General features: G+C 50.8%; 9 protein-coding genes across 9 annotated transcripts; 5 read left to right on the top strand and 4 right to left on the bottom strand.

Annotated features, from left to right (window-relative positions):
* Positions 1 to 904: 904 nt before the first annotated feature.
* ATEG_04191 (uncharacterized protein) lies at positions 905 to 2362 on the bottom strand (the record flags this gene model as incomplete). Its single annotated transcript, XM_001213369.1, has 5 exons — positions 905 to 1135; positions 1194 to 1399; positions 1494 to 1689; positions 1907 to 2120; positions 2190 to 2362. The coding sequence occupies 5 exons, from the start codon at positions 2360 to 2362 to the stop codon at positions 905 to 907; spliced, it is 1020 nt and encodes a 339-aa protein (XP_001213369.1).
* Positions 2363 to 3340: 978 nt separating this feature from the next.
* On the top strand, positions 3341 to 4830 carry ATEG_04190 (uncharacterized protein; the record flags this gene model as incomplete). The annotated part of the gene is made up of 2 exons (XM_001213368.1): positions 3341 to 3465; positions 3522 to 4830. The coding sequence occupies 2 exons, from the start codon at positions 3341 to 3343 to the stop codon at positions 4828 to 4830; spliced, it is 1434 nt and encodes a 477-aa protein (XP_001213368.1).
* Positions 4831 to 7291: 2461 nt separating this feature from the next.
* Positions 7292 to 9448, bottom strand: ATEG_04189 (La domain family; the record flags this gene model as incomplete). The annotated part of the gene is made up of 1 exon (XM_001213367.1): positions 7292 to 9448. One exon carries the CDS (start codon positions 9446 to 9448, stop codon positions 7292 to 7294), a length of 2157 nt encoding a protein of 718 aa, XP_001213367.1.
* Positions 9449 to 13056: 3608 nt separating this feature from the next.
* On the bottom strand, positions 13057 to 15618 carry ATEG_04188 (nitrogen permease regulator 3 family protein; the record flags this gene model as incomplete). Its single annotated transcript, XM_001213366.1, has 3 exons — positions 13057 to 14426; positions 14477 to 14901; positions 14957 to 15618. The coding sequence occupies 3 exons, from the start codon at positions 15616 to 15618 to the stop codon at positions 13057 to 13059; spliced, it is 2457 nt and encodes an 818-aa protein (XP_001213366.1).
* A 328-nt stretch (positions 15619 to 15946) lies between these two features.
* ATEG_04187 (uncharacterized protein) lies at positions 15947 to 16580 on the bottom strand (the record flags this gene model as incomplete). The annotated part of the gene is made up of 4 exons (XM_001213365.1): positions 15947 to 16058; positions 16147 to 16261; positions 16424 to 16458; positions 16531 to 16580. The coding sequence occupies 4 exons, from the start codon at positions 16578 to 16580 to the stop codon at positions 15947 to 15949; spliced, it is 312 nt and encodes a 103-aa protein (XP_001213365.1).
* A 499-nt stretch (positions 16581 to 17079) lies between these two features.
* ATEG_04186 (GFA family protein) lies at positions 17080 to 17687 on the top strand (the record flags this gene model as incomplete). Its single annotated transcript, XM_001213364.1, has 3 exons — positions 17080 to 17087; positions 17143 to 17322; positions 17384 to 17687. The coding sequence occupies 3 exons, from the start codon at positions 17080 to 17082 to the stop codon at positions 17685 to 17687; spliced, it is 492 nt and encodes a 163-aa protein (XP_001213364.1).
* A 2358-nt stretch (positions 17688 to 20045) lies between these two features.
* Positions 20046 to 21148, top strand: ATEG_04185 (aldo/keto reductase; the record flags this gene model as incomplete). Its single annotated transcript, XM_001213363.1, has 4 exons — positions 20046 to 20185; positions 20245 to 20506; positions 20563 to 20890; positions 20943 to 21148. 4 exons carry the CDS (start codon positions 20046 to 20048, stop codon positions 21146 to 21148), a joined length of 936 nt encoding a protein of 311 aa, XP_001213363.1.
* Positions 21149 to 21679: 531 nt separating this feature from the next.
* Positions 21680 to 23270, top strand: ATEG_04184 (MFS transporter; the record flags this gene model as incomplete). The annotated part of the gene is made up of 3 exons (XM_001213362.1): positions 21680 to 21760; positions 21832 to 22672; positions 22732 to 23270. 3 exons carry the CDS (start codon positions 21680 to 21682, stop codon positions 23268 to 23270), a joined length of 1461 nt encoding a protein of 486 aa, XP_001213362.1.
* Positions 23271 to 23722: 452 nt separating this feature from the next.
* ATEG_04183 (RIC1 family protein) lies at positions 23723 to 27041 on the top strand (the record flags this gene model as incomplete). Its single annotated transcript, XM_001213361.1, has 5 exons — positions 23723 to 23983; positions 24030 to 25415; positions 25464 to 25731; positions 25780 to 26255; positions 26301 to 27041. The coding sequence occupies 5 exons, from the start codon at positions 23723 to 23725 to the stop codon at positions 27039 to 27041; spliced, it is 3132 nt and encodes a 1043-aa protein (XP_001213361.1).
* Between the last annotated feature and the right edge of the window lie 125 nt (positions 27042 to 27166).

The following is a 27166-nucleotide window of genomic DNA, read 5'->3' as shown; positions in this document are numbered from 1 at the left end:
AACACGACAACGCTTTTAAATTAGAATTTTAGACACGTTTAGCGACTTCGCAGGCTTCGTAGATACGTTTCGACACTTTAGAATAGGAATTCATCATAGTGGTGGTGAAAAATTGATTAAAAGGCTTCAAATTTGTTGTTAAGGTGGGAATTATCGTTGAGGTGTGGGAGACCAACCCCCCAAAGGCGAGGTGGGACTGCTTACTAGAGACGGCTACGGCTCGGAGGGACTCAAGGGCGGTGGCAGAGTTTTGGGACCCGGTGGGTAAATTGTTGACGCCCGCTCAGCTGTAACCCATCATTGTTCGTTTGCTCCATAGGGTGTGGTACTTTATTAAGCAAATAAAGAAAGCCTCGAGCATAAGGAGGACACCGAAAAGTTCTGTTTGCATGACCGCCATTGGAGCCCAAGTTCGTGGCTCAACCTATCTGTAGCCCACTATCTCCCACGACTACGACAAGTAGAAATCAAAACATAACCGGATCCGACAGTTTGAACGCGTCACCGAGGCCCCTCTCCAGGACCGTCGTGATCACCGGACGCTATATCCTCGAAGACTCTAGCAGAGGCCCTGGTTACCTCTGCCAGGCTTTCCTTAAGTTCTGCATGCATCTATCGACCTGTGAGCTCGATATTCGTTTTGAAGAGAGCTATGAGAGACTGACCTTCTGAGTTAGAGATGTGGTTTCTGTACAGACTCTACACCTCAGATCATGCAGCTCTTCCATTTTTGTCATAACCTCGCGTTCCGTAGCCTGGTTCAGGAGACCCAATTCCGGTAGCTTGTTCAAAGTTGGCAGGATGAACTGGCTGGAGACGGCGTTGTAAACGTTTGACGCTTTTGAGGCAAATATGAATCTTGTCTTCATGTCAAAAGCGTTCTCCAGCAACTCCTAACGGGATGTCAGTTTAAAACATAATAAGGGCCCTGGGACTGAATGAGCAATACCATCTTGATCCCGGGATCGATCAAGTCCTCTTTATCCTTGACAAAATCGTATACGAGTGTACTGTGCTCCACTGTGTATTTGATAATGGAATTGATATCGAGAAGGAATTGCATGAACTTCCTGACTAGCTGTTGTAGCTCAGTCACCTTCCTGAAAGACAATTGCACAATGTGTTTGACTTCGTCCTAAAAGACAGAATAATTAGTGACATCCTAAGAAGTGATCAGACCAAGACAAACGCACAATTGACTTTGATTCTGCACTTAGGTGTGCCAGTGTCTGCTCAAGGATTGCTTTTGACTCCTCAAGCTCACGGATCTCCTGATTTCTTCGTTCTTGAGCTTCCTCCATACTCGCGAGGTCTGCCCTGAGGATTCTGTAGTGTATGTAGGCAGCCGCACCAGCAACTGCAAGTCCGACTCCTGTGGTAACTGCCGATGCAGACGCAACTACAGCAGTTAAGCCTCCTTCCGCCAAGATGCTGCCGCTGGCTGCGACTACTGTTATTCAAGCTGGCTCTGGGGAATTGGTCCACTTACTTACCTACAATTCCGGCATACTTTTCGTACGTATCCTTCATCTCGCGAGTCTCTTGCATGCGTTTCGCTCGCTCATTTGTCCTAGCCTCTTCCTTTTCTCTCTGACCTTCCTTCAATTTCTTGTCAACTTCGTTTTTTTTAATCTCGTCGATTACATGCTGCTCCTGCCTCCGCTTCTGGCCTATATAGGGGACAAATTTCTGTGTTAGTAAAGTTATGATCATAGGTGTCGACACTTGATGAAAGAGACATACCCAGCGTGTCTTGCAAAGCATGATAAAGGGCTGCTGTCATGTTGCACCAATCATCAAACAAGGCGCTGACCTCTCCAATGAGGTCTGTACAGTTCGCAACAATCTTCTCGCCTCTCGAAATATACTTAGACAGCAGCCTGTCCCTTGCTTGAGACTGACCAACCTCACAGAACTTCAACATTTTCTCAATCTGCTCGGACCCCTGAGTGTCAATGAGCTGGCAACAGGTAGATTGAAGAGGATAGCGTACAGTCCCATTCGGTTGCGAGAGTTCATTTGTTAAATGAGCCAAGATTTTCATATTCCTCGCAGTCTTTCTGAATGTATGTGTGCCAACGGCTGCACAGTGGCTCACATTCGCAGAGAGTGTTGTATACCTGTATAGCAGTCAGCTTACTACGCTCAGAACAGCGGGCGTATCTGCCATTGGAAAATACTAGACGCACTTAAGCCCAGGGCCCTTTAGCTCAATACCTATGACCATTGGTCTTGAGGTAATCAAAATACATTCGGCGAGAATTCCAATAGAGTCCGGTCCAGCGCGAAAAGTTGTGCTCCAGTCTTCATTTCCATACTGTTTCTGGAGCTCTGTCTCCATGCGCAGGATCGATTGCTCCATTGAGAGTTGAAGAAACTCCGATTTTCTAGTAAAAAGTAAAATATATCGGAGTGTCTCTGGTGCTCAGTTGTTCGGCTGACGAGGGGCGTTTTAGAGGGCGAGGGTAGTGATAGAGCGAAATTTGACAGCTGTCTGATTGTAAAACGAGACTGGAAAGAGACAAAGAGACAAAAGAGCAGAGTGAGATGGACCACGGTGCGAGAAAGATCAGGAAACGAAGAGAAAAAGATGTTTGAGTAAGAAAAAGATTGGTGGGCAGCACTCTCAGAACAAAGCTGAGGTAGTCAGTTATGTCGCTTTTCTTCGTATTGTTGAAGGCAGAAAGAAGAAGATCTGAGGAAAAGAAGACCATGGGAAAGCGTCGCCTCTTTATAGGCATTCCATGCCATTTGTGTCGTCGCAAAACACGCTACCTCCGCGAAGGAAGGCTCCATAAAATGATGCAACTCGAAGCCTGATCAAGCGCCATCTCCCTACTACAACCAAACCATACTCCATATAGTAAGCCAATGAAGAAAAAGGTCTTCTCAATATGGCTAGCGTGAGAGACAAGCGAACAAAAGGGCTATACATTAGTGCTGGGCTCCTAAAAGGCCGACCAATCGAGTTGCAAGGCAGCCATACCCCGGGTTTGATTAGAAACCTCAGCTGGCAGTCGATGGACTAAAGAGCGGGGTAATTTCATCATTAGTGCCACGTCAAGTGGCTGACGCTTAACTGGATATCAGCGTTGGGTGATTAGGAAGTTGTAAGGCTGGTAATCAGGCCAAAAGGTGCGCGACTCACCTCAAATTCAGGTCATCAGGCGTCTTTGGGGTATGATGTGACTATTGACCTGTCCCTTAGCCAGATTACGGGAGTCCCGAATTATGCACCAGCTGTTGACATGCCCTTTATATCGGCATATTCTCGTTCCATCTATTAGCCACCCAGTCTCTTTACCGGAAACACATAACAGGAAGTCTGGCCGTTTTGAACATGGAACGTGCAAGGGCATACGGAGGGCACCGCTGTGTTGTGTTCCGACTCTTCGTCACAGAAGATCTGACTCGAGAGGAAGCCAAGCTCGCATTCGAAGCGCAAGCATCGGTGCCGCGATTGACGTAAGGAGTCAGCGATAGCTTCTTTCATCCATAGTGATCAACTGACACTTTGGCAGGATCCACCAATGGAAGAAACTGCTACGCGACCTCGGTATCTTTAAGTATATTCGGGGGGAAGACGCTGTTCGTGCAAAAGCTATTCTTGATCAGACACCGGATGGCCACCACTGCCTAGTCTTTGCAGATGGTGTACTTCAACAGAACGAAGAGGTTATCCGACACTGTGATAGGAGACAGGACCCGCCGAAGGAGAAGTCCGATCCTCGGGAGCTCACCTGGATCCATCTACCATTCCAGGTTACCATGTTAAGCGACCCAGCCACTTTCAGGAGCTTCCAATACCTTCTTTTTAATACTCGGGTTCATTTCGAGTCCTGCTTTGACAGTGGCGAATGGGCCCCAAATCACAAGGGGGTATACGCCAGGAGCACGGAGCTAAGAGCACAACTAGCGGGTCTCAGTAAGCTGCATAACATGGTCTTCCGTGCATTAAGGCAAATCAAGGCGGGTGAAAATCAGCGAGCCGACACATTGCTAAACAGTTCCTTTGCTCTTCTCCGATCCGTCGTGGGATATCGTCACCATCGCCAGCTCCCTGATATCCTTGGAATACTACTCATGGTCAAGAGAGCCGGCAACGAGGAGCTGCAGAATGGCATTGTAGCCAATCTGGTTTCTATGGCACGAGATGTGCTGCCACAGAATGATCCGCGCAGACTCATGCTCGAATTCTTGGAAAGGATTGATTGGGAGCAATTATGCCCCCTATATCTCGCGTTTGATTCTTACTGCCGTTTCTTGTGGATGAACAGAGCAGGAAACGACCCCGTCAAAGCATATTTCTCTTATAACCAGGCTAGGTTTCCCAGAGCTGATGCGGGTGAGTTCTACAGCCTGTACAAAAGATTGTCTGTCTTTGAGATCGAGGGCATGCTCGATAGAATAGACCTCGAGCTCGGAAAATACAGCCACGAGTCTATGACCCTATGGCACACTGCAATGGAGTACCTGTGGAGTGAGGGGGAGTATGTGAAAATGGGCTACATTTGTCAACGTTTATCCGATCGTGCTGGTCGGCTTGGGACAAGATTTGATTATAGTCAAGACCCACAGCTGAACCACGATGTTTCAACCACCTTTCTTCTTCTTGGTCTAGCACAGGAGGCCCAAGGGTATCCTTACACTGCGAGAATGTCTTTCGAGCAGGCAGCGAAAGTTCGAGACTCAATCATCCCGGTTGATCAATGGGATGCTGCTAGAGAGGGGGCTCTGAGCAAGTGGGTAGAGGTAGATCGCCGGATTGGACAGTTGCACACAGCGAACACCAACAGCATGTTGATCGATAGGATGTACACAGCTATCTGATTTGAGGACAGACACCACGAGGCCCACCATGGCCACTTAGGATGACAGAGATCCATAATCTTGAATGAATGATGGTTTTCATCAGTTTACGGCGTATAGATCTCGCGATACGGATGACCATCTAGAAAAGATTTTTTTTTTTTTTTTTTTTTTTTTGATAACTCCAGCCACAATCATTGACATAGGATCTATTGGTTTCAGCTTACAGTGGGATGCAAAAAGTATTTAGAAAACCCCAAAATGGTTAGCGTATCATAATTTGACCGCCTACTGTGTTGGATGGAGTTATGTATTATTAATACAAAAGTATGCGTGTTAAACTTGGCAGAATAGGCTTATGTAGTAGGCGGTCGAACTAAATTAGTCTAACCAATTCAGGGTGTTTTAAATACTTTTTGCATCCCACTGTACTTTGAGATCTAGGCCCGCCAGGACGCTGCATAATTATTCGAATACGGTTGGTCTACAATGAGGATGCCCTAGTATAGGCTATTTTAAAGCAGCGAGACTATAAGAGGAAGTATAATAGCAACTTACTATAAATCCGTGACATGGACAGTGTCCTCGGACGCTTTATTGGGTGCCGCGGACACTTCGCACTGGATCTATATTCATCTGTCAACGAGGTCAACTGATAGTCATCCCTTCCAGACACCCAGTTCCATCTGAACTCATCATTCAGTAGCTCATCCGCACATTGCACAATGGCTAATCAGACAAATCTCGCATCATTAGTTCTGTCTGGTGGTTTTAGGCCTGGGGGGATTCGACCAGCGCATATCGGGCACAGTCACCCGCCTTACACCGCAACAGAAAAGCCGGCATACCCAGATCCTGGTCATTTTGGGGCTTAGAGCACCTAGAAAAATTCAACACTGTGTCAACGAGTGTGCAATATGCTGTATGAGCTACCGCAGCTACTGATGTTTCTGTGCCATGCTACGGGTTCTGTATGCCTGCACTCCCAGATGAACCAAGGATACTCATAAAGCCTGTTTTTCTCTACCCAAGCTACCAGACAAAGATATAAGCCCAATCCCACCGAGAAACCCCCATGAATGCAATCATACGCCGTCCCAACACCAGAGAAACCCATGAGAAATGCCCGTTCAGTCTCCCATTCTTCAATAGCGCCAGTTAGTCTCAATCGCACCTCGCTGGAAGGAAAGGCAAGGGGAGTTAGGTAAGAAACGAAAGCTTTTCCGCTGTTTTCTTGTGTTTTTTCTTCCATTCGTACTAGAAATCGAAAGAACAAGAGGAGAAACATTATCGCAAATTAAAGAAACCGGAGAACAATGGAACTCTATGGTCGTGGGAACGAACTTCAGCCCGGCGCACCACAAAGACGATACGGCCCAGTAAAACATTCCCGGACTCCAGAATTTTGTAAACCTCCCATGACTGAAGCAAAAGGGGTAAGTAAAATCAAGAGCGAAATGAAGAGGTGAAAGAAGACTGTCAGACAACAAGCCGAGAGGTTCGAATGTGCATATATCAATCCACTTTGCTGGAAGACTGTGTTCGGCAACTTGAAAGACGTAGATGCAAAAGCTGACAAATAGTAATGCAAGTCATGATGATAATGGAACCACGAAAGAGAACATAAATGGCCCGAGGGAGAAAGTGAGAAAGAGAAGGCAGAGAAATGGACTTTTCCAGCGCGGTTCGTCGGGTAACCACCAAGATCACAGTCAATCTTGCTGCGGTTCCGGGGTAGTGGTTGTCACTGCGCCAGGTCCAAGAAGTCCGTAAGACCCTTTGTTTCCGCCGTGACGACAAACTCTTCATGTAGATTGGCGAGGATTCGAGTGACCGCCGCCGATAAAAACCCTTGCTGCGCGGCAAAATGGAACCGTAAAAACAAGCAATAACCCGTTGAAACCAGTGCTGACGTTTCGTGCAAGATCATCAAACGCTAGACTCTTAAATTCATTGTACATTTGTGCATGGAGATTTTGGGCCAAAATGCGACCAGAATTGGTAAGGAGAAGAAAGCAATCGTGTCACGATCGTCGTACCGAGGTTGCGATGCCGTCGAAGTAGTTCATCAAGAACGTATTTTCGGTCATGGCGGCGAAACTTCGTAGACAGAATCGAGAGACGGTAAACACGCGAGATAATCCCCTTCGCCTCGATTGTATGTATGGATCAGATCCGCGGGAGGCTGGACCCATCGAAGTGGTGACTCGCAGGATTCAGATGACTGCTCCAGGATTAGCCCAAAGTTGACGTCGGAGGATATTCATCACACACCTCGTATATCGGCCGACAGATCCTGCGATAAGGGGATGCGATCCAGTCGGCAGTTAATCAGCTCGCTGTTTGATATGTCAACTCTACTGCTCCAAGCACGCCACGACGGATAGCGAGTACGATTATTGAGGCAAGGAACCCAGCCTCCGCCCCAGACTCATATCGCTGACCATGCTATGCGAAAGACAAATCACATCTCAAGGGAGGCTCATACATTTGCTGTCTCGCTTTGGCTGTTCACGGCCGTAGCGGGAGAGAACTCCGGGGCCTCGGAAGACAGTGGCGTCTTCGAAACCGGAGTCTCCGCAGTGCCATTGGGCAGACTGACCGACCCGTTCATTGCTCCATCCACGTGGTTGTTGGCACTTTCATCCGACTTGGCCGCAGAAGGGCCCTGATGTTGGGCGGACGGATCACGCTGTTCGATGGGGAGCACCCACTGTTCCCATCTCTCTCTGGGGCGCAAGCGATCAACACCGTCTTCACCCTGGATGTGTTCAACGTTTCTCAAATTGCGGCAGACATGGCGAAGAAGCTCAAAATCTTCTGTCAGGTTCTTGATCCGCTTGAAGCCAGCGATAAATCCCAAGGCAACGAAGCCCTGAGTATCCATGTGCTTCCGGAGGAACAGGTCCTTGCACAAGTTGTCCACCGAGAAGTAGTACTCCAGCTGCATAGAGATCATGCTCAACAAGGAGAAAGGCTCCATATATCCCTGGTACGGCACAGCCGACATAGGGCCCGCAGTCATGGGCTGGTATCCATACATGGTGTTGATATCGGCAGGGAAAGGATAGACGCCGTACATGGCGGCAGAGTTGGGCAACGACGGAGACCGCATAGACATGCCATGGCCGCGAGAGCCATTTCCGAGCCCATGGGGCTGCGACCGCTGGCGATCGTTGAAGCCAAAAGACTTGGCGTGAGCGAAGCCATTGTGGTTGGCAAAATGAGAGTTCTGCGCACCGTTGTAGCCACCGCGACCCCGATGGGATCCACCGCCGCGCCGAGACTCGCGAGGGAACTCTTTCTCCTTGCCGTTGAAGCCGGCGAAGTCAGCAGACTTGGGGCCATTTTCGAACCGACGCTCATTGGAAGCACCGGAGCGAGCGTTGGCATCCGCAGGAACGTTGGCATTGCGTCCGCTCTGATCACCGCCCTTGTGTGCAGCATCGTGGTTTCTGGCAAATCCCTTCTGGTGGCGAGGGAATCCATCGCCTCCGTTACCGTGCTTGGCGGCCGCACCGGCGGCGTTGTCCGCGCCCTTGGGTCCACGGGCCCGATCCGTGACTTGAGGTTTGCGAGCATCGGCCACACCTGCATCGGCACTGTTCGATCGTCGGGAGGGAGCAGGAAGAGAGTTCGCGCGAGCAGTGCTCGGCTCGTTGCGACCACGCTCAGCAGGAGCGGTCTGCTTGGAGGCAGCCTGGGCGCCTTGTCCAGCCGCGGACTTGTCAGAACCGTGGGAGCCATTGCGGCCAGTCTCCCGTCCACCCCGAGCAGCCCGACCACCTCGACGCGCAGCGGATGGGAGAGGAGTGTTGAAGACAGCAGTAGGCACGTAGGGAACCGGCATCCACTTCTCTTTTCCTCGGGTAGACGAGCTCTTCTCGGATTTCTCAGCCTTCTCGGGCTTCTCCTGCGCCTTCTTCTTCTCTTCGCCCAGCGCGACTTGGGGAGTCGGCCAGAGAGTCGCATCAGCGACGGGAGGGAGAGCGGCAGCGTCCTCGCGTGCCTTTCCTCCATCAGCCTTCCGGCGGTTGTCCGACTTCTTGTTGCTGACCGCCTTGGTCTGATCCTGCTGGTTGTCGCCGGATATCGAAGAGGCGGCGGACGTCGTCTTGGAAACCGCCTTCCCGCTGGTAGAACCGGGCTTCAGAGCCGCAATCGCCTTCGCCTTGGCTTCTTGGGCCTCTTTCCGTTGTTGCCAGATGTTCACGGAGGGGAGGGGAGCAGCCTTGAGCTCCTTAGGGGGTTCGCTCTTTTCCTTCTCGTCGCCCTTCTTCTTCTCGGTGCCGTTCTGCTTGTCGGCAGCCGGTGTCTCTGACGGCTTCTCCGAGCTTGATTCGGAAGTTCCGTTGGAAGTATTGGACTCCTCGTCGGGCTTCTGCGACGAATTGGCGACACTGGGAGTGGACGTCCCCGTTCCATTTGTTTGGGGAGCGGTCGATTCGGCTTCCTTCTCGTTGGCGACGGGAGCATTCTCCGGTTCCTGGGGAGACTCGGGGGTGGAGGTCACAGTGTTGTCAACCTCAGCCTGATCCTCCGGCTTGGAGGTCTTATTCGTGTCGGATGTCGTCTTCGTGGACGGTTGCGTCGCAACAATGCCTTTGGCGGCCTGTGCGTAAGAAAATGTAGCGGCCATTTTCGTTTTTTTTCGTTTAACAAAGGGGGGAGAAGAAACAAAGTCTAATATATCCGGTCTAGAAAATGGAAGGGCAAAAAAGAAGAGGAAACTGGTGTTCTGCCAGAGAACAAGTGCCTCCAATGGTAACCAGCTGGGGGCGACACGGATCCAACACCGATGGAAATCAGAAGAACCAACTTCCGCCCTCTTGCAACCCCACCAAACTGCAACTTCCCGACACTGGAGATCACTCCTACTGGGGTAGCAGAATGTGGAGGATGTGGTGGTAGCCGAGTACGCTAGACACGGGGAGTATCGTTCGCGGAAGACGGTGGTAGAGACGGTAGGAGGAAAGAGGTCTTGTGTGTCCGTGTATCGTTGGGAATGGATCCTATTACACGAATCGCATCGGTTTGATCGTCAATGAAAAGTTTCTTTGGTCCAGGTCGGCGTACAGCGTCCCGAGAGGTAGGCACAGTGGAAAACCCTGTAACGAGGATGTCTAGAGACAGACAGGGTTCACACGATGAGTCCACGCACACAGACACACGGACAGGACGTTGTTGGAGGCTCGGGGTTGAGAGCCGGGAATCCACCACAGGACTCACCCAAATTTGTTGTGTGGTTTCGAAGTTCGGTCCGACGGGAATCCGAGCTCGCCAGGTACCTATGACGGTGGGAGTGACGACCGAAAGTGAAGTGAAATCACGACAGGATATGAACGAAGAGGCTCGACGAATTGGCGTTTGCCCCTTGTAGAACGTAGACGAGTATCGCGACTTTCACGTGGTGACGACGACCGCTCTGGAATCACGGAACGCTCGAAGTCTTCGGGGGTCCGAAATTCCCTTGGATGGGAAAGACGAGAGAATGCACAAGGCAGATCCGAAGGCGAGAACGGAGAGGGAAAAAAGTTGGTGAGGACTGCGACGGAGATGTTCGAGGCAGAACTCGTGCGGAGAAAAAAAAAATTCAAAATGCGAAGGGGATCAACCGATCCGGATACCCTTGCCAACGAAAAAAGAAAATAATAAGAGTTCCCGCGCAAAAACACAGGAGGATCAGGAAACAACCGGGGAACGACAATGAGGAATAGACCTCACTGTAGCAACACGCGAGTAACCTGAGGAGGGGGAGGAATGGGGAGGTGGAAAAGGAACGCTGGGGGAAATGAAGGGAAGAAAGATTCCCAGGATGAGGTGAGAGAGAAAAGGACGAACGAGGAAGAGAGGGGGAGGAGGGGAAACAACCACAGTGGGCAGAGAGAGAAAGAGAGAGAGAAAGAGAGGGAGAATAATATGGACGGGGTGAGGGAAATGTTTGGTGGTGCAGACTGTGTGAGAGAAAAAAATAAAAATAAAAAAAATCAAATCAAATCAAAGAAAGAAAGAAAGCTAGGAATAAAATCCACTTTTTTTTTCCCCTCCCAAGTAATAATTTGGAGAATAATCTCTTCTGTGGACAATCCAGAAAAAAAAGTAGTAACTAGGGTCCCAGATTCTGTTTTCCGTAGGGTAACCAAATGTACATGTAAAATATAAGACAGAGAGCATAAGTTTGTGTACGTTTCCTTCATTCCCCGTTAGGGCTTCGTCGGAGATATCCTAGCATCTCGATCATAGTACTGTTAATCCTTCTACATCTATGAACATTCGATCATATCACACACACTCTGGGTCCAGTTCAAGAACACGACATGTATTCGCGTATCCATCATACCGCATTGCGGTATCATATTTTCCCCCGTACCCGGCAATACTGCGAGTATCAAAATGCTGAGTCAAAAAAAGGCCGTCCGGATCTTCCCAGTCCCATCCAAATATGTACTGTATCAAAGCCATCGATGGTCCAAAGGTACTGCGGGAGGCTGGACAGCATTCAAACAGCATCTACGCCTTTCCTGATCTCACAACTCATCGACAATGCGTGTGCCACGCGCGACCTGACATACCCCACTCCCCTCCATGAAAGAAAAGAAAAGCAAAGAAAAAGAAAAAGAAAACAGACCCCGATCTTTGACGAGTTTGTTCAGCCACGGCGTTCGTCCACAATCCAATTCAATTCCGTTAATCCTGTCCAATTACCGAGGTCCTTCTTTAACCCGCCAGGTCTCTCCCTGACTGTTACGTCTCTCTCTCTCTCTCTGCGCGCTTTACCTGTAGAAGGGTGTTTTGTATCCCCGCAAGCTTGTCACGGCCCCTCGTCCTCCGTACAACAGAACTCCCATGCGAAGCAAGACGCTCTAGGCGTACAACGCAACACAATGGGGGCGGGGGAGGGCGAGGGGTTTGTGATCCATGCGCCTTTCACCGACCCCTCAACATGGTAAAAGTAATAACATTGTAAATAGGGACTGCCAGTGGTAGGTAGTCCAAGTAGAGGGACAAATATCTGTAATCAACTCGTATTCGTGATCACTTCATCAGAAGTATATATTAGGAACAGGACAGATATATATATATATATATCTACGGAGTAAAGCTACCTACGGCAGAAGGCACTGACCCTTTCTACACGGGAACACCACCGCAACCATAGGATATCGTCACCCGCACTGGTCTAAGGTTAATATAAGGACACCCTACTGTTTCGTGAAGATTGAGCCCGGCTCTTAGACGGATGGAAAATTACCTTACCTCGTGGACTCCATTACTCCCTGGGTATTAATTACATCGCAGATATGTACTCTCGGGACCCACCTGTCAGAATACCTCATGAAATCAAACGTCCTGAATCAAAACGAGACGTCAGTACGGAGTAGAATCAGACCAATATTCCAGAAGGGGTAAGCAGAATGCTGGCTTAATTGGATCTAGGTCGACAAATAACAGTGCCTATTGACCTGATGAACTTGTGATGTGCAAAGTCACGTTTCGAAATAGAAATTGGTCTCGGACAAACTCGCTCGGGTAACAATAATTGCAGCCCCAAACGTGGTTTCAGCAATATTTTCTTCATCCGTTCTCCGTAGTGTGTCGGGCTGTTCTAGTCTCTCTCCCACTGATAATATTATCAAATCATGCATATACTTAATAATACAAAGCAACAAATAGCAAAAACAAATCAAATGGTAGGTCATAGTTAATGTAACTCGGTCGTACAAAATTAGTAACACGTGAGTGAGACATTAGACACTGGAAATGGACATCCCAAGAGACATCCAGTACCTTCCTACTTAGGTAGTATACATCAGCCAAGCCCGAAATACAACCGCACCACTCTTCCGACGTGTGCCGCGGTGATGATGGAGGTGGTGGCTTGGAGCTGCCGTCTATCCTCATCTCACACCGCGGGACTCATGCCGAGGTGGAGGGAACCCATGAACCATCGCTTAGCCTAACCCTCACGGTGAATTGGGCCATTAGGGCTGAGCGGCCGCCCCTCGGGGAGAAGGAATCAATGGAAATGATAATACGGAATAATAATGGAGAGTAATCTGAGTGGATGGGATTTGCTCGGAATTCTTCGGAGTGGTTGGAACAACGCCGGTTCACCGCGGCTCCGAGGGGGTTCCGGTATGTCACGTGGTTTTCTACAGAGTATACAAAAGGACTGCCATTAAGTGTTCTACTAGACACGGACATATTAATCTTATCGCAATCATCACTCGTACAATCATCCGTAAATCACCAATGCCGCACGCTAACCAAAACCTGCTCGCGAGGATCCAGGTCCAGCGATGCCTGCGACCCCGTCACCAGCCCCAGACGGGTCAGCACCTGCCAGACGTGCTTCCGCTTCAGATTCTCCCGGACCGAGATCTTTTCCAAAGCGTCGTATCCGTTGAAGTATTTGATGTACGTCGGCCAGAACTGCTTCAGCGACGTCTGGAGTCCCGCTTGTTCGGGGTCGCCCTCGGTCCCCGGCCTAGCGGGTCGAGGGTTGTCGGGGAACCGGGAGACGATCTCGTCCATCCAGCGAGACTCTAGCGGGGACGCTCGATGAGGGAAGAGAATCAGCGACGAAGTTTTCAGGGATGTATTCCGGTCCAATAAGGACCGCGTCAGCTGCAGCTCGCTGTCTTGTTTGTAGCGGCCCGGCATAGGCGTTTCCTCGCCGCTGTCTTGGCTCGCGAGCGACGACGACGACGAAGAGCTGGCATCGTCGTCATCGTGCTCGGACGAGTCCCCGCGGTTCCCTGCGTCAGACGAAACGTTCCCGCGTTTGCTCAAATACTTGTCGACTTCTTCGCGGCGGAGGGCCACTTCCACGGCCATCTTGATCTCCGGGGTGACCTTGACTCTCGAGAAAGACCGAAGCTGCGTCACCCAGCCTCCCCGCAGTAACCACGCTAGAATAGCAAAATATGCATCCTTGTGGTCTTTACTCGGAATGAAGCTTCCATACGGCCGGGGTGTTCCGCTCAGAGCAGACAGCATCTTAGGAAGGCTGGGTAACGTCGGGAAGGCCAACTGATACGCCGCGGTAGCCACATCAAGCTTGCTGAGATCACAGTTAGGAGACACAATGTACGTGTCTCGTTGATGCAGAGGAGGGATGGCGCGTGCACGCCGCCAGTACACCAGATGACTCGCCAGCATCTGGATGGTTGGAAGGGGGATCCCCGACGAGGCGGAGATCTGGGCAAAGGATTTCGTAGGCTTAGAGCATCGAATGTAGTGAGCAAGAGCGGGAGCTAGTGCACCGCCCGATGCTTCAACATCCTTGAGAATAGTTGCCTCGCTGTCAAGTAACAGCAAAGCGAAATGCTTCGCCAATACCTGATGCGGCGCCGTGCTTTCGTTTGCCGTAGGATCATCCACCGGCGTGACGCTGTCTGCTGTCGTGAGCCACAGGCCAGGATAAGCTTCGTCAGTCGGGCCAGGGAGATACGGCGTCGAGGTTAGGGGCGGAATCTGAAGGGAGATGGAAACATCCGGGCTCAAAGAGACGGACGCGATCTTCGACGCTGCGATGCTGGTGTAAACCGTATATATCGCTCTCGCCAGAGAGGACTGGTTGATCAGCTCGGTATAGAGGGCATTGACCGAGGTTCCTGCCCATCATTAGCCCCAAATTCAATCCTAGTCTCCCAACGCAACTCACCTTTCTCCTTCGCCTTCTCCTTGATATGCGAGATATGCTGCGCCTCGCGCCAGACATAACCCGTCCGGGCCTGCTCCCACTTCAACGCCTTTGCGAACTTTTTGATGATATTATCGTATATCTCGCGACTGCGCATCGAGTACTCCAGCAACGGCGGATCCAGCACAAAGACGACATTAAACATCGTCATGCGATCCTTATCATCAACATCGAGCGACTCACTCGGCGCCCGGCCGGTCTTGCTGCTCGCTATCGACGCCCGCTGCGACTCCGAAGCGCTCATCTGATGCGGGCTCAGCGTCTCCGTCGACGCGACCATAAGCTCCTCGCCCGCATCCGCCTCCTCGCGCGCGTCATCCGTATGCTCATTATGTCCGAGCTCGCCTCCCTGCCGTTCAGCCCGGGGCTTCTTCTTCTTCTTCCGTCTCTGCTTGCTTCCACCCGCCATCCTCGCGCACAAACACCGGCCACCCCACAAACCCGAGGTCGTTGATGCCCACCTCAAACCGCCGCTTGTGCCACGCCCGCGACGGGCTCAGCAGCTTCTCCCACACTTTCGCCGGAAGTCCCAGCAGCGACTCCCACGGTGGAGGCCCGCCTTTCCGTCCGCCCCCCATCGCCGACGAACCCGCGTCGTCCTGACGATCCGAACTCGTGCCCGCGTCGTCCTCGACGTCTGAATTGCCCCCGCGCTTCCGCAACAGCGTCCGCCCGGACCCGATCGACCCAGCACGCGCCGACTCGCCCCCCGGCGATGCCGCCATGCCGACGTGGTCATCGAGGCCGAAGTTGCTCGAGCGGCGCGACACGGCGCTGCCGGCGAGATGCGTCACGCTGAGGGGCTGCCCGGCGATGTGGCTGGACTGTTGCTGTGCCTGTTGTTGCTGCTGCTGTTGTTGGAGGCGTTGGTGTTCCTCCTCGTCCTCGTCGGAAGTCGGGCCACTGTCGTCGCTGGAGCTGGAGTCACTGCTGCGCGTGCTCTTGGTGCGCGAGGCGCGTCGTGCTTTCTTTGCGGATTTGAGGCCGTTGTCGGACAGCGGGTTGGGTGGGTAGTGGAAGACGAAGCGAGGACCGGCGCGCGAGCGCACAATTAGGATTATGGCGACTAGGCATGGGTCTGGGGGTCGCGCGATTGACGACATTGGGGGTGTTGGTTATTATGTCGGGGGTGGCATGGGGGGATGGAATTGAGTTGGGTAGGTTAAGTTGGTGAGGTTCGTGACTTCGGGTGAGCTTCCCCGCATGGACGTCCATACCGCCATCTACCCAGTACGCAGAACACCGTCTATATACCTTGGGTATAGATAATTTGTACTTGTAAAGATGCGGATTGCAGAATAGAGATCAATTGAAAATATTTGTACAGAATATGTATATACACATAACCACAACCCAACGCCCAAAGGTCAGAAATCTATATCATCCCATGGTATCGTACAGCGTTTTCGCAGAGCGCGTGAATAAGGCATTTCATGGCTTTGTTTCTGAATTTCCAGTCAACGCACCCGTGTTTTGTTTCGTAGCTTGGTCCTTCTCGAATATGAGTCCTAGGTTTTTGAAGTCGTCCGGTGCCATCAGATTCCTATCAAAGAAGACCGCGTTAGCCAAGTTCTATTCCACTTCTCTTGCTTGATCAATTGAGACCAAGGAACGGTAAGATTTCAACGTACTTGTCCATCCGGCAGGCAAGATAGCCCTTCGCGAGCTTCCGGCACTCGTCGTCATTGACACCTCTCCTCGACTTGAGACACTTCAAATAATCAGAGATGAGATGCTTGCATTCACCTATTCCATCGCGACTCAAACGTTAGTCAGCTGTCTTGACACATTCATGATCCTCCGGTGGCAGATCCATCAGGGCTCGAACGTCATTTAGATGTCCTGACAACTCCGCCATGCTCCGGGCCAGATCCGCAAATCAGAATCGCAACAGACTGGGTTACGCACCATCGTGATCGAGAGGAAAGCTTCCACGCTCGGGACTAGGCTAGTCAGACTCTGCTTTTGGGGACATAGTGATACAAGCGCAGGGAAGGCAGAAGGAATGCACTCACGGCGTCGGCTTGATATTCGTGGCGCCACCACCAGGACTTCCAAACGACATTGCGACTGGCTGTCTCTTCTCCGGGAGATAAGACGAGGGAAATTGATCCAATCAGACCCAAATATGAACTCCAACAGCCTAGAATAGCAAACTGGCGCAGTCAGATGGTGATGGACAAGATGGCGAAGCTAGAAAAACGGCGGATTCGGGGCCGGTAAGCAAACAAGACAAACGCAGCAAACAGGCCATCCTTACCGATTTGGGACGGGAGACGCAGCGCTTCTCCACGATGGCCCTATCAAATGGAGATGTGCATGTACGAAGTGTGAGACAGTGGCATTTTGTTTAATCCCCGACGACCATGGCGTTCCGTCTTTCCCGTCGTGACTCAAGAACCCCTCCTTCGTAGGATGTGGAGGCATTTGGAGCGTCGCTCGGAACTGATATATGAATGACGTCTCCCGCCGGAGATCCGGTATAGTCCTCTACATTTTGTACAACCGTCTGACAACCCGACAATCTACTATCATAACAAAATTCAAGTATACATTGAGTCAATATGCCTATGTATGTGATCTCATACGATCTCTCTTCCTTGTTCTGCAAATTCTAACAAGATCAGGAAACTCGAAGGTAGCTGTCAATGCGGCGGGGTCGAATTCACACTCGACTCGCAGACGCCCGTCCCATATCAACTCTGTGCCTGTAGTATCTGTCGTAAAGTTGGCGGATACAGCGGTAGTGTCAATTTGGGTGGAATCGCCGACAGTCTGAAGATCAAGAAAGGGAAAGACTTGATCAAGTAAGCCCCTTCGCCTTTGCCCTTCTATACTTGTCGTTGCAGAGATGCTAAAACTGTGAAGGAAATATTCCGCCATCAAAGCACGCGGCACTCCGCAAGAGGAGCTCTGCTCGAGCGAGCGCAACTTTTGCTCCAACTGCAGCACCATGCTCTGGCTGTGGGATCACCATTGGCCCGAACTGATCCATCCGTTTGCGTCAGCCATTGATACGGAGCTCCCTATCCCTGACGAGATGTGCTGTATCATGGAGGATTCGAAGCCGGCGTGGGCGCGTTGGCCTGAAGGAAAGAAGCAGGTGCACAAGGTATACGGCGGAGATAGCCTGGAGGGATGGCATAAGAAGCACAACTTATTCGTCGAATAAGAACATGCACTTTGTAACTACTTCACAAGGATGAAGCTACGGATGAAGATGAGATGTTGATGAAAAATTGTTTATTGATTGGGCTGCTCATGTCTATCTGATATTTGCCTAAGTTGTATGTTAGCCAGTGTCACACACAAAGCCCATAATACAAAGTAGGAGAGAAGGCAGATCAGTTCTCCAAGGTGAAATATGGTTTTTCTTCAATGGGGTTCAGTAAGAACACAGCGATTAAAGAAATCATCATAGGACAGCGAGAATTGACCGGACCAGGGTACTACTCACTTTTGAAGCGTGTATCAGCGTCTACAATATGATATTTCCTATATTGAACTCGAACAGTCAGCGACATGTCCATGAAGGTTCATGTGTAGTTCAACAAGTGTTGAATGTCAACTAAGTCAGGCTGTCAGAATCATTAGCCGAGGCCCATAGAGAGACTCCAGACTACTCACCTCATTAAATCAGATTTTTGTAAAAGATGTTCATTTCCGCGAAGCGGATCAAACAGTGTGAATAACGTGTTCATCATGCAATGTTGACTGATATGGTGTAGGGGCAGTGGATATAAGGTCAAGAAAATACCTATTGATCTTGTCAGTACAGGCGATCCCCATGTTTGACAACAGATGCAGATAGACGATAGGCTCAGGTGACGAGATCTCAACAATTCATACATCGTTCCACATCCGCAAAGTTTGTACGCTTTGCTTTTGATGGATGTGGCCCAATGTACAAGTTCTGTCCGCCCGTTCGTTCAAGATATCTTCATCGACATGCCAGAGGCAACGACAAGGGAGATTGTTGTTTACCTATTCAAGAACTGTTAGTGCATTCGTCCACAACAAGTCTTGAGTGACAGCATAGTGTAAAAGTGAGGGGAGTCAGACAAGGCTGAAACTTGAGTAGTACACGAATTCCACATGGTGATTAAGTTTGAGGAATGCCTTAGCGTGTCATAGAGTCATCATCCTAGGGGAAAGTGGCGGCAAGGAAAGAAAATCTGTCGCATACCTTTTACAAATATACATAAGATGGACGAAGAACTTCGGTCATCATTCAGACCCAGTATCCTAAACAGACATGCAATGTTAGCACGGTGTTGATTGAGTTGTCGCTAGGCTTAACCCGATCGTGACGAGTCAGAGTAATTCTAGAGACTTTTGAAAGGTCCTTCATGTTTTTTCGGGCTTGGATACTCCTGTAAAGGAATTCATCCTGCGAAGAAATGTAGGTGGGAGAGGGTGTTGATGGTGAACTCACTTCTGCATATAGCTTGATTGACATGAAGGCTGTTAGTAAGTTAAATAGAAGAATTGATGTATGTTGAGACAAAGCTCAATCCATGTTGATGTTGGAGCTGCAAGCTTTGGAAGACGGGAGAAAAAAAAAATTGTTGTGGGAGAGCTCATTTATAGCCGGAAAAAAAAACTATACCGGCAGGTGGTGCGGACCACCAATGCTGTTTGCTCGCTTGACAAACACCTCCCAATTCAGCTATTATATTGGCAGTCGCGTTTTCCGACGCGATTTTCGCGTTTAGCGGTGTATATCGGCCTTGGACTCGCTGAGCCGTCTATAGAGGTAGGTACCTTAGGTAGTTTATTAGCTTGCTTTAAGATCTGTCGTGAATTTTAAGCCTTGTGCCTTGGCTGGTCACTTTACTACCTAGTATGGGCGCAATGTCATACGAGTAGCACAGTACAGAGATAGAGGATATTAGCTTAGTCGGCGTAGGCTCTGGAGTAATTGAGAAAAATCTCCATGGCGTGCTTGTTAAGACCTCTTTTTGGGTCCAAGTTTATGTAGATATACCGTTGCCTGCGCGCATTGGGATTTCAGGAACCCATAGAAATGAGACGGTGTACATGGTACAACGCCCGGAGATCCAGTTAGAATGACCAGGCCAGTTGCATAAACCGGATACTACTTCATGGGTTCCACGAGTGGGTACTATATTAACCATCAATTATAGAGTGGTAGACATCGGACGCGCCCGTTCCGAAGCCGAATATGACGTTGAATGGTGTAGATATCATACATGTGGGTCAGTTTCTTTTCTGATAGGAGCTTTCAAGTGGAAATATGGAACCGTGGAAGATATCCGCAAACAGTATCTATGTTGTGGTCTGTTGGCTTGAAGCTCCTTGCTTGGTTCAGCTCGACGTCATACCCGTTGACAAGAAAACGCTGGGGCGACAACAGCCCATGCGTCAATTTGACGTCGCTCTAACATGACATCCTCTTCCTCACATATAAAAGAGACGAAACTCCATACCCAGTTCCCTCGGATAGAGTTCACCTAATTCATCACAGTCTGCAATTACCACACTTACGCATAATTAATCAATTGACACAATGGCGACGAAGCTCAAGCTTAACACCGGGGCCGAGATCCCTGCTGTTGGCTTTGGCACCTGGCAGGATGAGGAGGCACAGGAAGGCGCCGTCTTGGAGGCGATCAAGGCCGGATATCGTCATATTGACACGGCCCGAGTGTGCGTCCTCCAAAGTCCCTTGACACCTACAACCAAGGTTCTAACATACCCGTCACTAGATACGGTACAGAAAAAGCCGTAGGGAAGGCTGTCAAGAAGAGCGGTGTTCCACGCGAAGAGCTGTTCATTACCACCAAACTGTGGAACAACAAGCACCATCCCGACGATGTTCCGCAGGCCCTGGAGGATTCGCTGAACGACCTGGACCTGGGCTATATCGACTTGTTCCTAATGCATTGGCCCGTGGCGTGGAAGAGAGGCAGTGAGCTGTTCCCGAAGGAGAATGGCAAGCCTGCGGTCATTGATGTCGACTACGTTGATGTATGGATTCATTACACCCCATCTCTTGTCCGGAGGACATACTAACATGATCATAGACCTACAAAGCGATGGAAAAGTTGCTGTCCACCGGAAAGGTGAAAGCCATCGGTGTTTCCAACTTCTCGAAGGCCGAGATGGAGCGTCTCCTCCAGCATGCCACTGTGCCTCCTGCTGTACATCAGTTGGAAGGCCACCCGTGGCTGCAGCAGAAGTCGTTCCTGGACTGGCACAAGTCCCAGGGCATCCATGTGACTCACTACTCTCCGTTTGGAAACCAGAACGAGCTGTACTCCCGTGGAGGCACCATTGGCAAGCTAATTGATGACCCGGTGTTGGTGGAGATCGGCAAGAAATACAACAAAAGCGCAGCCCAGGTGGCTCTTGGTATGAACCTCACTTCCTCCTACTCAACATCATTTACTAACTAGGCTCTCAGCATGGGGGATCAACGAAGGTAGCTCTGTTCTGCCAAAGTCGAAGACCCCCTCCAGGATCAAGGCGAATCTGGAAGGAGACTTCAAATTGAGCGCGGAAGATATGCAAAAGATCCGGGGGATTGACCGGAAGCTGCGCTTCAATGACAGCAGCGCCGACTTTGGCCGGGACTTCTTCAGCGATTTGGATGGGAAGAACTCGGTTTGATTGCGGTGCCGTAAGAGGATCAGGGTTTGTAGGTACAGATGCACGAAAAAAGCTGCGGTCCTAGAAATAAAAATAATAAAACCAAGCAAATAAAAGAGGGTAACCGGCAGACGAATCGATCCCTTGACATAGTAGGCCTATGTTGGAGTGAAACTTGTGCAAGACCAGGGTGGTTTCGCTGGTCAATGGTCCTAGAAGCCGGACCGTATCCTAACCTTGATAACCTTGAATAAGCTTATCTGCCGCAGGAGCCGGACCACCGATGGCTATTTTTGCCTCCTCTGCGATACCAATTAGATATAGCTTTCATTTCAAAAAGTCATGAATCCAACTTGTAATGAACTGGATATCAATCAAGGTGATTCAGGTACCGAACCACTGTCCGAACACAATGGTGGAGTCGCAAATTTGCTCGGGATGAATGCCGAGTCCCCACTCTTCGTCAATTCGACTTTTCTCCAGCAGAGACGAAAACTCATCAGCTCAATGATACCAAACGGCTGGTGAGGGCAGTAAAGAAATTAGCCCATAATGGCAGGCAAACCGCCGGAAAATGTCGTGATCCAACCTTCTCCAGCCGAGACGGTAATGAAGCCGCCCGAATTTCCTCTGGTATGGACCCGACGACCCTCAACTTGTGTGTACGGAGTATAAGGTATCATTCTCTGACACTGCGTTCCCAGGCTCGCAAACTCCACATCGTCGTGGCTGGTGTCTACTTCGTCTTTAACAGTTCCTTGGGATCTTCCCTCGCATCTGGAGCCCATGATGCCATGGCGGAAGACTTCAACATCCCTTCAGATGATCTGAGGATGGTATTGCCCACGTCACTTTATATGGCTGGTTTCGCCATTGGACCGTTAATATTTGGCCCTCTCAGTGAATCGGTGGGCCGTAAACCGGTGCTTATCACCACCTTCGCGCTGTATCTGATCTTCACCATGGCATGCGCTCTGGCGCCCAATTTCCCCGCTCTGGTAGTATTCCGGTTTCTCTGTGGATTGGGAGGCTCGGCACCTAATGCAGTCTTGGGCGGCCTGTTTTCTGACATATACACTGATCCGCATCATCGTGGTTTGGTCATGTCGTGGTTCATGTTCGCCACAACCTTCCCTCCACTCCTGGGCCCCATTATCTCCGGTTTCGTGTCTACCGTGTCCTGGAGGTGGGCGTTCTGGTCTGGATTGATCATTGGAGGAGCTGGATTTCCTCTGATTCTCACGATTCCCGAAACCTTCTATCCTGTTTTGCTGCGCAAAGCTGAGGAAGCGTTGTCTGGAAAGCGCAAACAGTCACTGCCTGCGGGGGGATTTCGTACGAAAATGTGTCGATTTTGCAACAAGGCTCGTGCAGTGCTCAGTCGCCCATTCGTCATGATAATTCGCGAACCAATTGTGGCCTGTTGCTCCCTGTATCTGGCTCTCATATACTCCCTGCTGTACTTGTTCTTCCAAGCATATCCACTCGTTTTCCAAGGCCTATACGGAATGTCTGCTGGTGTCGGTGCTCTTGCTTTTCTTCCCAGTAAGTTTTCTTTCGAAGGATCTCCATGCTATAGAGCTCCGTCTAAGAAACGCTGTCAGTTCTCCCCGGGTCGGTCATAGCTTTCCTCATCTTCTTCCTGTACAGTTCCTACCACACAAAAGCTAGCAAGGCAGGTTTAGCCTGGTCTAGGGTCGAAGAGTACCGACGACTGCCTCTCGCATGCATTGGAGCTCCTTTCATTCCCATTGCCCTGTTTTGGCTTGGCTGGTCCTCCAAACTATCCATCTCCCCAGCGATGCCCATGATGTCCGGGATTTTCTTCGGAATTGGCTACCTGTTGATCTTCATGGCGCTCCTCAACTACCTGACCGACGCGTACAAGCAGTTTTCCGCGTCGGCGAACGCAGCGGCGAGTACGCTGCGGTCCATCTTCGCAGTGTGTCTTCCACTCGCAACGACACCCATGTACACCAACTTGGGTATTAACTGGGCAAGCTCGTTGCTGGGATTCTTTTCCATTGCAGTGGCGGTCATTCCGTTTGTGTTCATCCGGTATGGCGCATGGATTCGGGATAATTCGCCCTTTGCGCAGAAGGCAAAGCAGGGAGGAGTTGCTCTTATGAAGGAGATTGATTGAGCGTGGAACGAAAAATCACTATACCACCAAAAAGTGAGAAGACGCCAGAGGTGCGTATAGTTTATTATTTCAGGTCAATAATAAGGCATTAATAGAAAATAGATATACAGACAAGCTTAGATGTATGATTGAACAGCAAGTGTCTCACGACACTGTACTGTAGGGGTTGACATGTTTGATCCGTTTGTTGTGTTTGCTGGGTTTAGTTGGAGCTCCAGCTCCCCACGTGATGACGCGGAGTCCCCTCGGTCAATCTACATGCGCTTGAGCGCCTCTTATCTGATACTCTCTCAGCTCACTTCACTCATTACGCGTTGGTCGGAAGGTGCTTGGCGGATATGGTCGGTAATGCTGGGATTACCTCTGGCCAATTTCCGACAGACTATCTCATTTGATTCCGACGAAGATGACTCGTGATCCCGCGCATTCCCATAACTGACTGACATCGAGCCATGTACTGGCCCCATGGAGTTCCACGGGCCTATGCGATCAATGGCCCTGGAATTCCTCCTGTCGCTTCTAACGATGAAGAGCCCGTAGATATTGAGGCCTCTGTGGAACAGAGGCTCACCTTGGAGGATCATGCCCCCGAACAACCGTCTGGTACGGAGTCGGCGTGGGCTAACGAGCCCATCACTGGTCTCTGCGCCTCGCGAAGCGGACATATGTTCGCGACAATGACCGAAACCTCAATAGCCCTGTGGCAGACAAGGGTATGTCTCATTAACATGCTGTAAAGAGGTGTACTGACAGTTCCAGCCAACTGCTGTTGTCGCCGCTGTCGCCCGATCCCCTTCGTCATTAAGCACCTACGGCTCCAACGTAGCCCTCCTTATCCACCCGGATTCGACAATCCTCGTTGTTCAAACGCTCAATGGATATCTTCTCACATACACTATCGCCACCGACCCTAATAGTCGAGTCTATCAACAACACTTCGATCACTCGACGCAAACCCGTCGCCAACAACTCGCTCGCGAGGAGGACGCGAATGGGATCCGGGATGTTAGTGTTCGGTTCAGAATGGCCATCAAGATAGAATCGGGAATAGTGAGAGCTTTGGCGCTGGACACTGAGCTTGTCGTCGCTACAGTAAAGCCCGCCGCCATTCAATGCATACGTTGGACGCCAGACGCTAGTGGAACTCAGACCACGTCAGAACTCTTGAGCCGAATTCTGGGCGTATCGAAGCAAACATCTATAACGGATATGGTGTATGACCGGGCGATCAATCTGCTGGTCTGGGTTACCAACGAGGGGCATGCATACGCGGTTCAACGCGTGTTGGAGCATTCACAGAACCCAGAGACGCCCAAAAAGCTTTTCCACGGCCACTGCTTCCACAAGCCCACGAAAGATGAGGAGAAAGCGGTTAAAGTGACGGTCAATGCTCGATTTTCGCTGCTGACCGTAAGCTGCGCCAATGGAGAAATCCTTGTATACACTGCTAAAGACTACCTTGGAAACGTCCCGCTGTCGCACAAACTCCAGCTTCCGGCTTCCACTAGCACGACTGGGAACGTGAACTTCATGAGCTACTCACCTGATGGGTACTGCCTTTTTGCCGGCTACGAACGAGGCTGGACGACATGGAGCGTGTTTGGCAAACCGGGCGGTAACAGCTTCCACGCTGATCGAACTCTCTCGAAGGCCAATAATGAGAACTGGCTGACCGGTGTCCCCCACGGATGCTGGATAGGAGGAGGCTCCGACATCATCCTTGCGGGGAAGAATGACCGTCGTCTATGGATTCTGGAGACCGCGCGGAGTGCTTTGACGGGTTGTTATTCGTCCGCAAATCTGGCCCGCGGCCTTCTCCAGACAGGCACGGAGGTTATCCTCTATCGGGGCCACGATCTGCCTGACCTCATGACGATATCAGGCAAAGATTCACTATGGCATCACGCTCAATACCCCCCCTCCTACCTCCACTCCCAGTGGCCGATACGATCGAGCGTAGTTTCACAAGACGGGAGATATATTGCTATTGCAGGCAGACGCGGCCTGGCGCACTACAGTGTGAATAGTGGTCGTTGGAAGGTCTTCGAAGATGCGAAAGCTGAAGACTCGTTCGCCGTCCGGGGCGGCATGTGTTGGTATGGACACATTTTGATTGCCGCCATTGAGAGCGATGGATCCTATGAGGTTCGTAATATTCCCTTTGACTGCAGAGTATTTGGCTAACTCGGTCAGCTACGCCTTTGGTCTCGGGAGCAACCTCTTAGCAACCATTCCATTATGCATATAGAGTATCTTCCTTCTCCTGTGGTCTTCATCGGACCGTCGGGCGAGGACTCTCTGCTTGTCTATACATACGACAACATCCTTTATCATTACATCATCAGCTCGGTGCAGCCCCGGGTCTCGCTGGTTCCGGTCGGTCAGATTGCCTTCAACGGCATCGTACGAGCGCCTACTCGGGTGCGGGCCATCAGCTGGGTCCTACCAGAGGACCAGTTACGTGAGTACATTCAGTCATAATGATGGGCTGTGGTTCTAACGTGAACAGGAAACGGCGACCCTTCTCAGGACGTGAAAGTGGCATCGGTATTGCTCCTAGTCGATGGAAACTTGGTTTTACTTCAACCTTCGATGTCAGACACTGGCGACCTGAAATATGACATGCGAGTGATATCCCACGATGTGGAATACTACATCTTGATGCGTGATCAGCTCTCGTTCAATTTCGCGCCGCCTATGGATGAGTCGGTTCCGCCGAGTCCTGCGGCCGAAAAGGTCTTGAACATGTATCACAGTAACCTGTCTCTACGGGATTCCCTGTGGACGTTCTGTGGTAAGGATCTACTCGCCTGGGGCGACGTGCAGGAAGTTCTTCGGCACGACGATGTACCCAAAGCGATCCATATTCCATTGGACTTTTATCCCCTGTCGGTCCTGTTGAACAAAGGCATCGTGCTGGGGGTGGAGTCTGAAATGACACAACGACGCGACGTCACATTCGCTGTTCTCAAATTCGCCATCCGAGTATGTTTCCCGTCCTATTCCCCTTTGCAAGACTGACGACGACAGACTCATTTGTTTCTCCCGTACTTCTTCCAGCATTGTCTGGAGCAAGGCGATATGCCGGGCGCTATGTCACTATGCCATCATTTCTCCCACCTGTCGTACTTCCCGCACGCCCTCGAGGTCCTGCTACACCACGTCCTAGATGAAGAGGTCGACAAGCCCAAAGACAATACGATCGACGACCCGTCTCAGGAACACGGCCCTCTCCTTCCGTCGGTGATATCCTTCTTACAGGCATCGCTGCCTGCCCCGGTGTACCTGAACACAGTCGTGCAATGCACGCGAAAGACCGAACTTCGGTCGTGGCGCACGCTCTTCACATACCTCCCTCCGCCCAAGGACCTCTTCGAGCAAGCGCTGCGGCTCAACTCTTTGAAAACCGCCGTCGGATATCTCCTCGTGCTGCAGGCGTTCGAGGACGACGACGGCCACGACGCACCGATCGAAGACTACGTCGTCCGACTGCTGGTGTTGGCGTCCCAAAAGAGCGACTGGGAGCTGTGTGCGGAGCTTGCGCGGTTCCTCATGGCCCTGGACGGGTCGGGCGATATGCTGCGTCGGACGATCGCACGCTCTGGTCTGCAGAACGGCGGGTTCCCTGCAGGTCCGGGAACCACGAACGTCAAGGGACTGGGACTGGCGATGACGCCGTCATGGTCGTCGCTCTCGGCGACATCCTCGATCTCGCCGCGTCGCAGTCCCGTCCGGCGCGAGAGCGATGTATCCCCTGGCGAGCTGACCTAGTACATATCGCATCATACTACAATATATCTTCGTACATTCATATATCCCTCTTACACTCGTAAAACTCTACAACTCAACAACAACTCAATACACATCAATGCATTCATTACTTTTACCCAAACCCT

The sequence above is a fragment of the Aspergillus terreus genome, genomic scaffold (genome assembly GCF_000149615.1).
Source record: "Aspergillus terreus NIH2624 scaffold_5 genomic scaffold, whole genome shotgun sequence".
Lineage (NCBI taxonomy): Eukaryota > Fungi > Ascomycota > Eurotiomycetes > Eurotiales > Aspergillaceae > Aspergillus > Aspergillus terreus.
The sequence above is the reverse complement of the archived record's forward strand: the minus strand, read 5'-3'. Positions and strand labels throughout refer to the sequence as shown.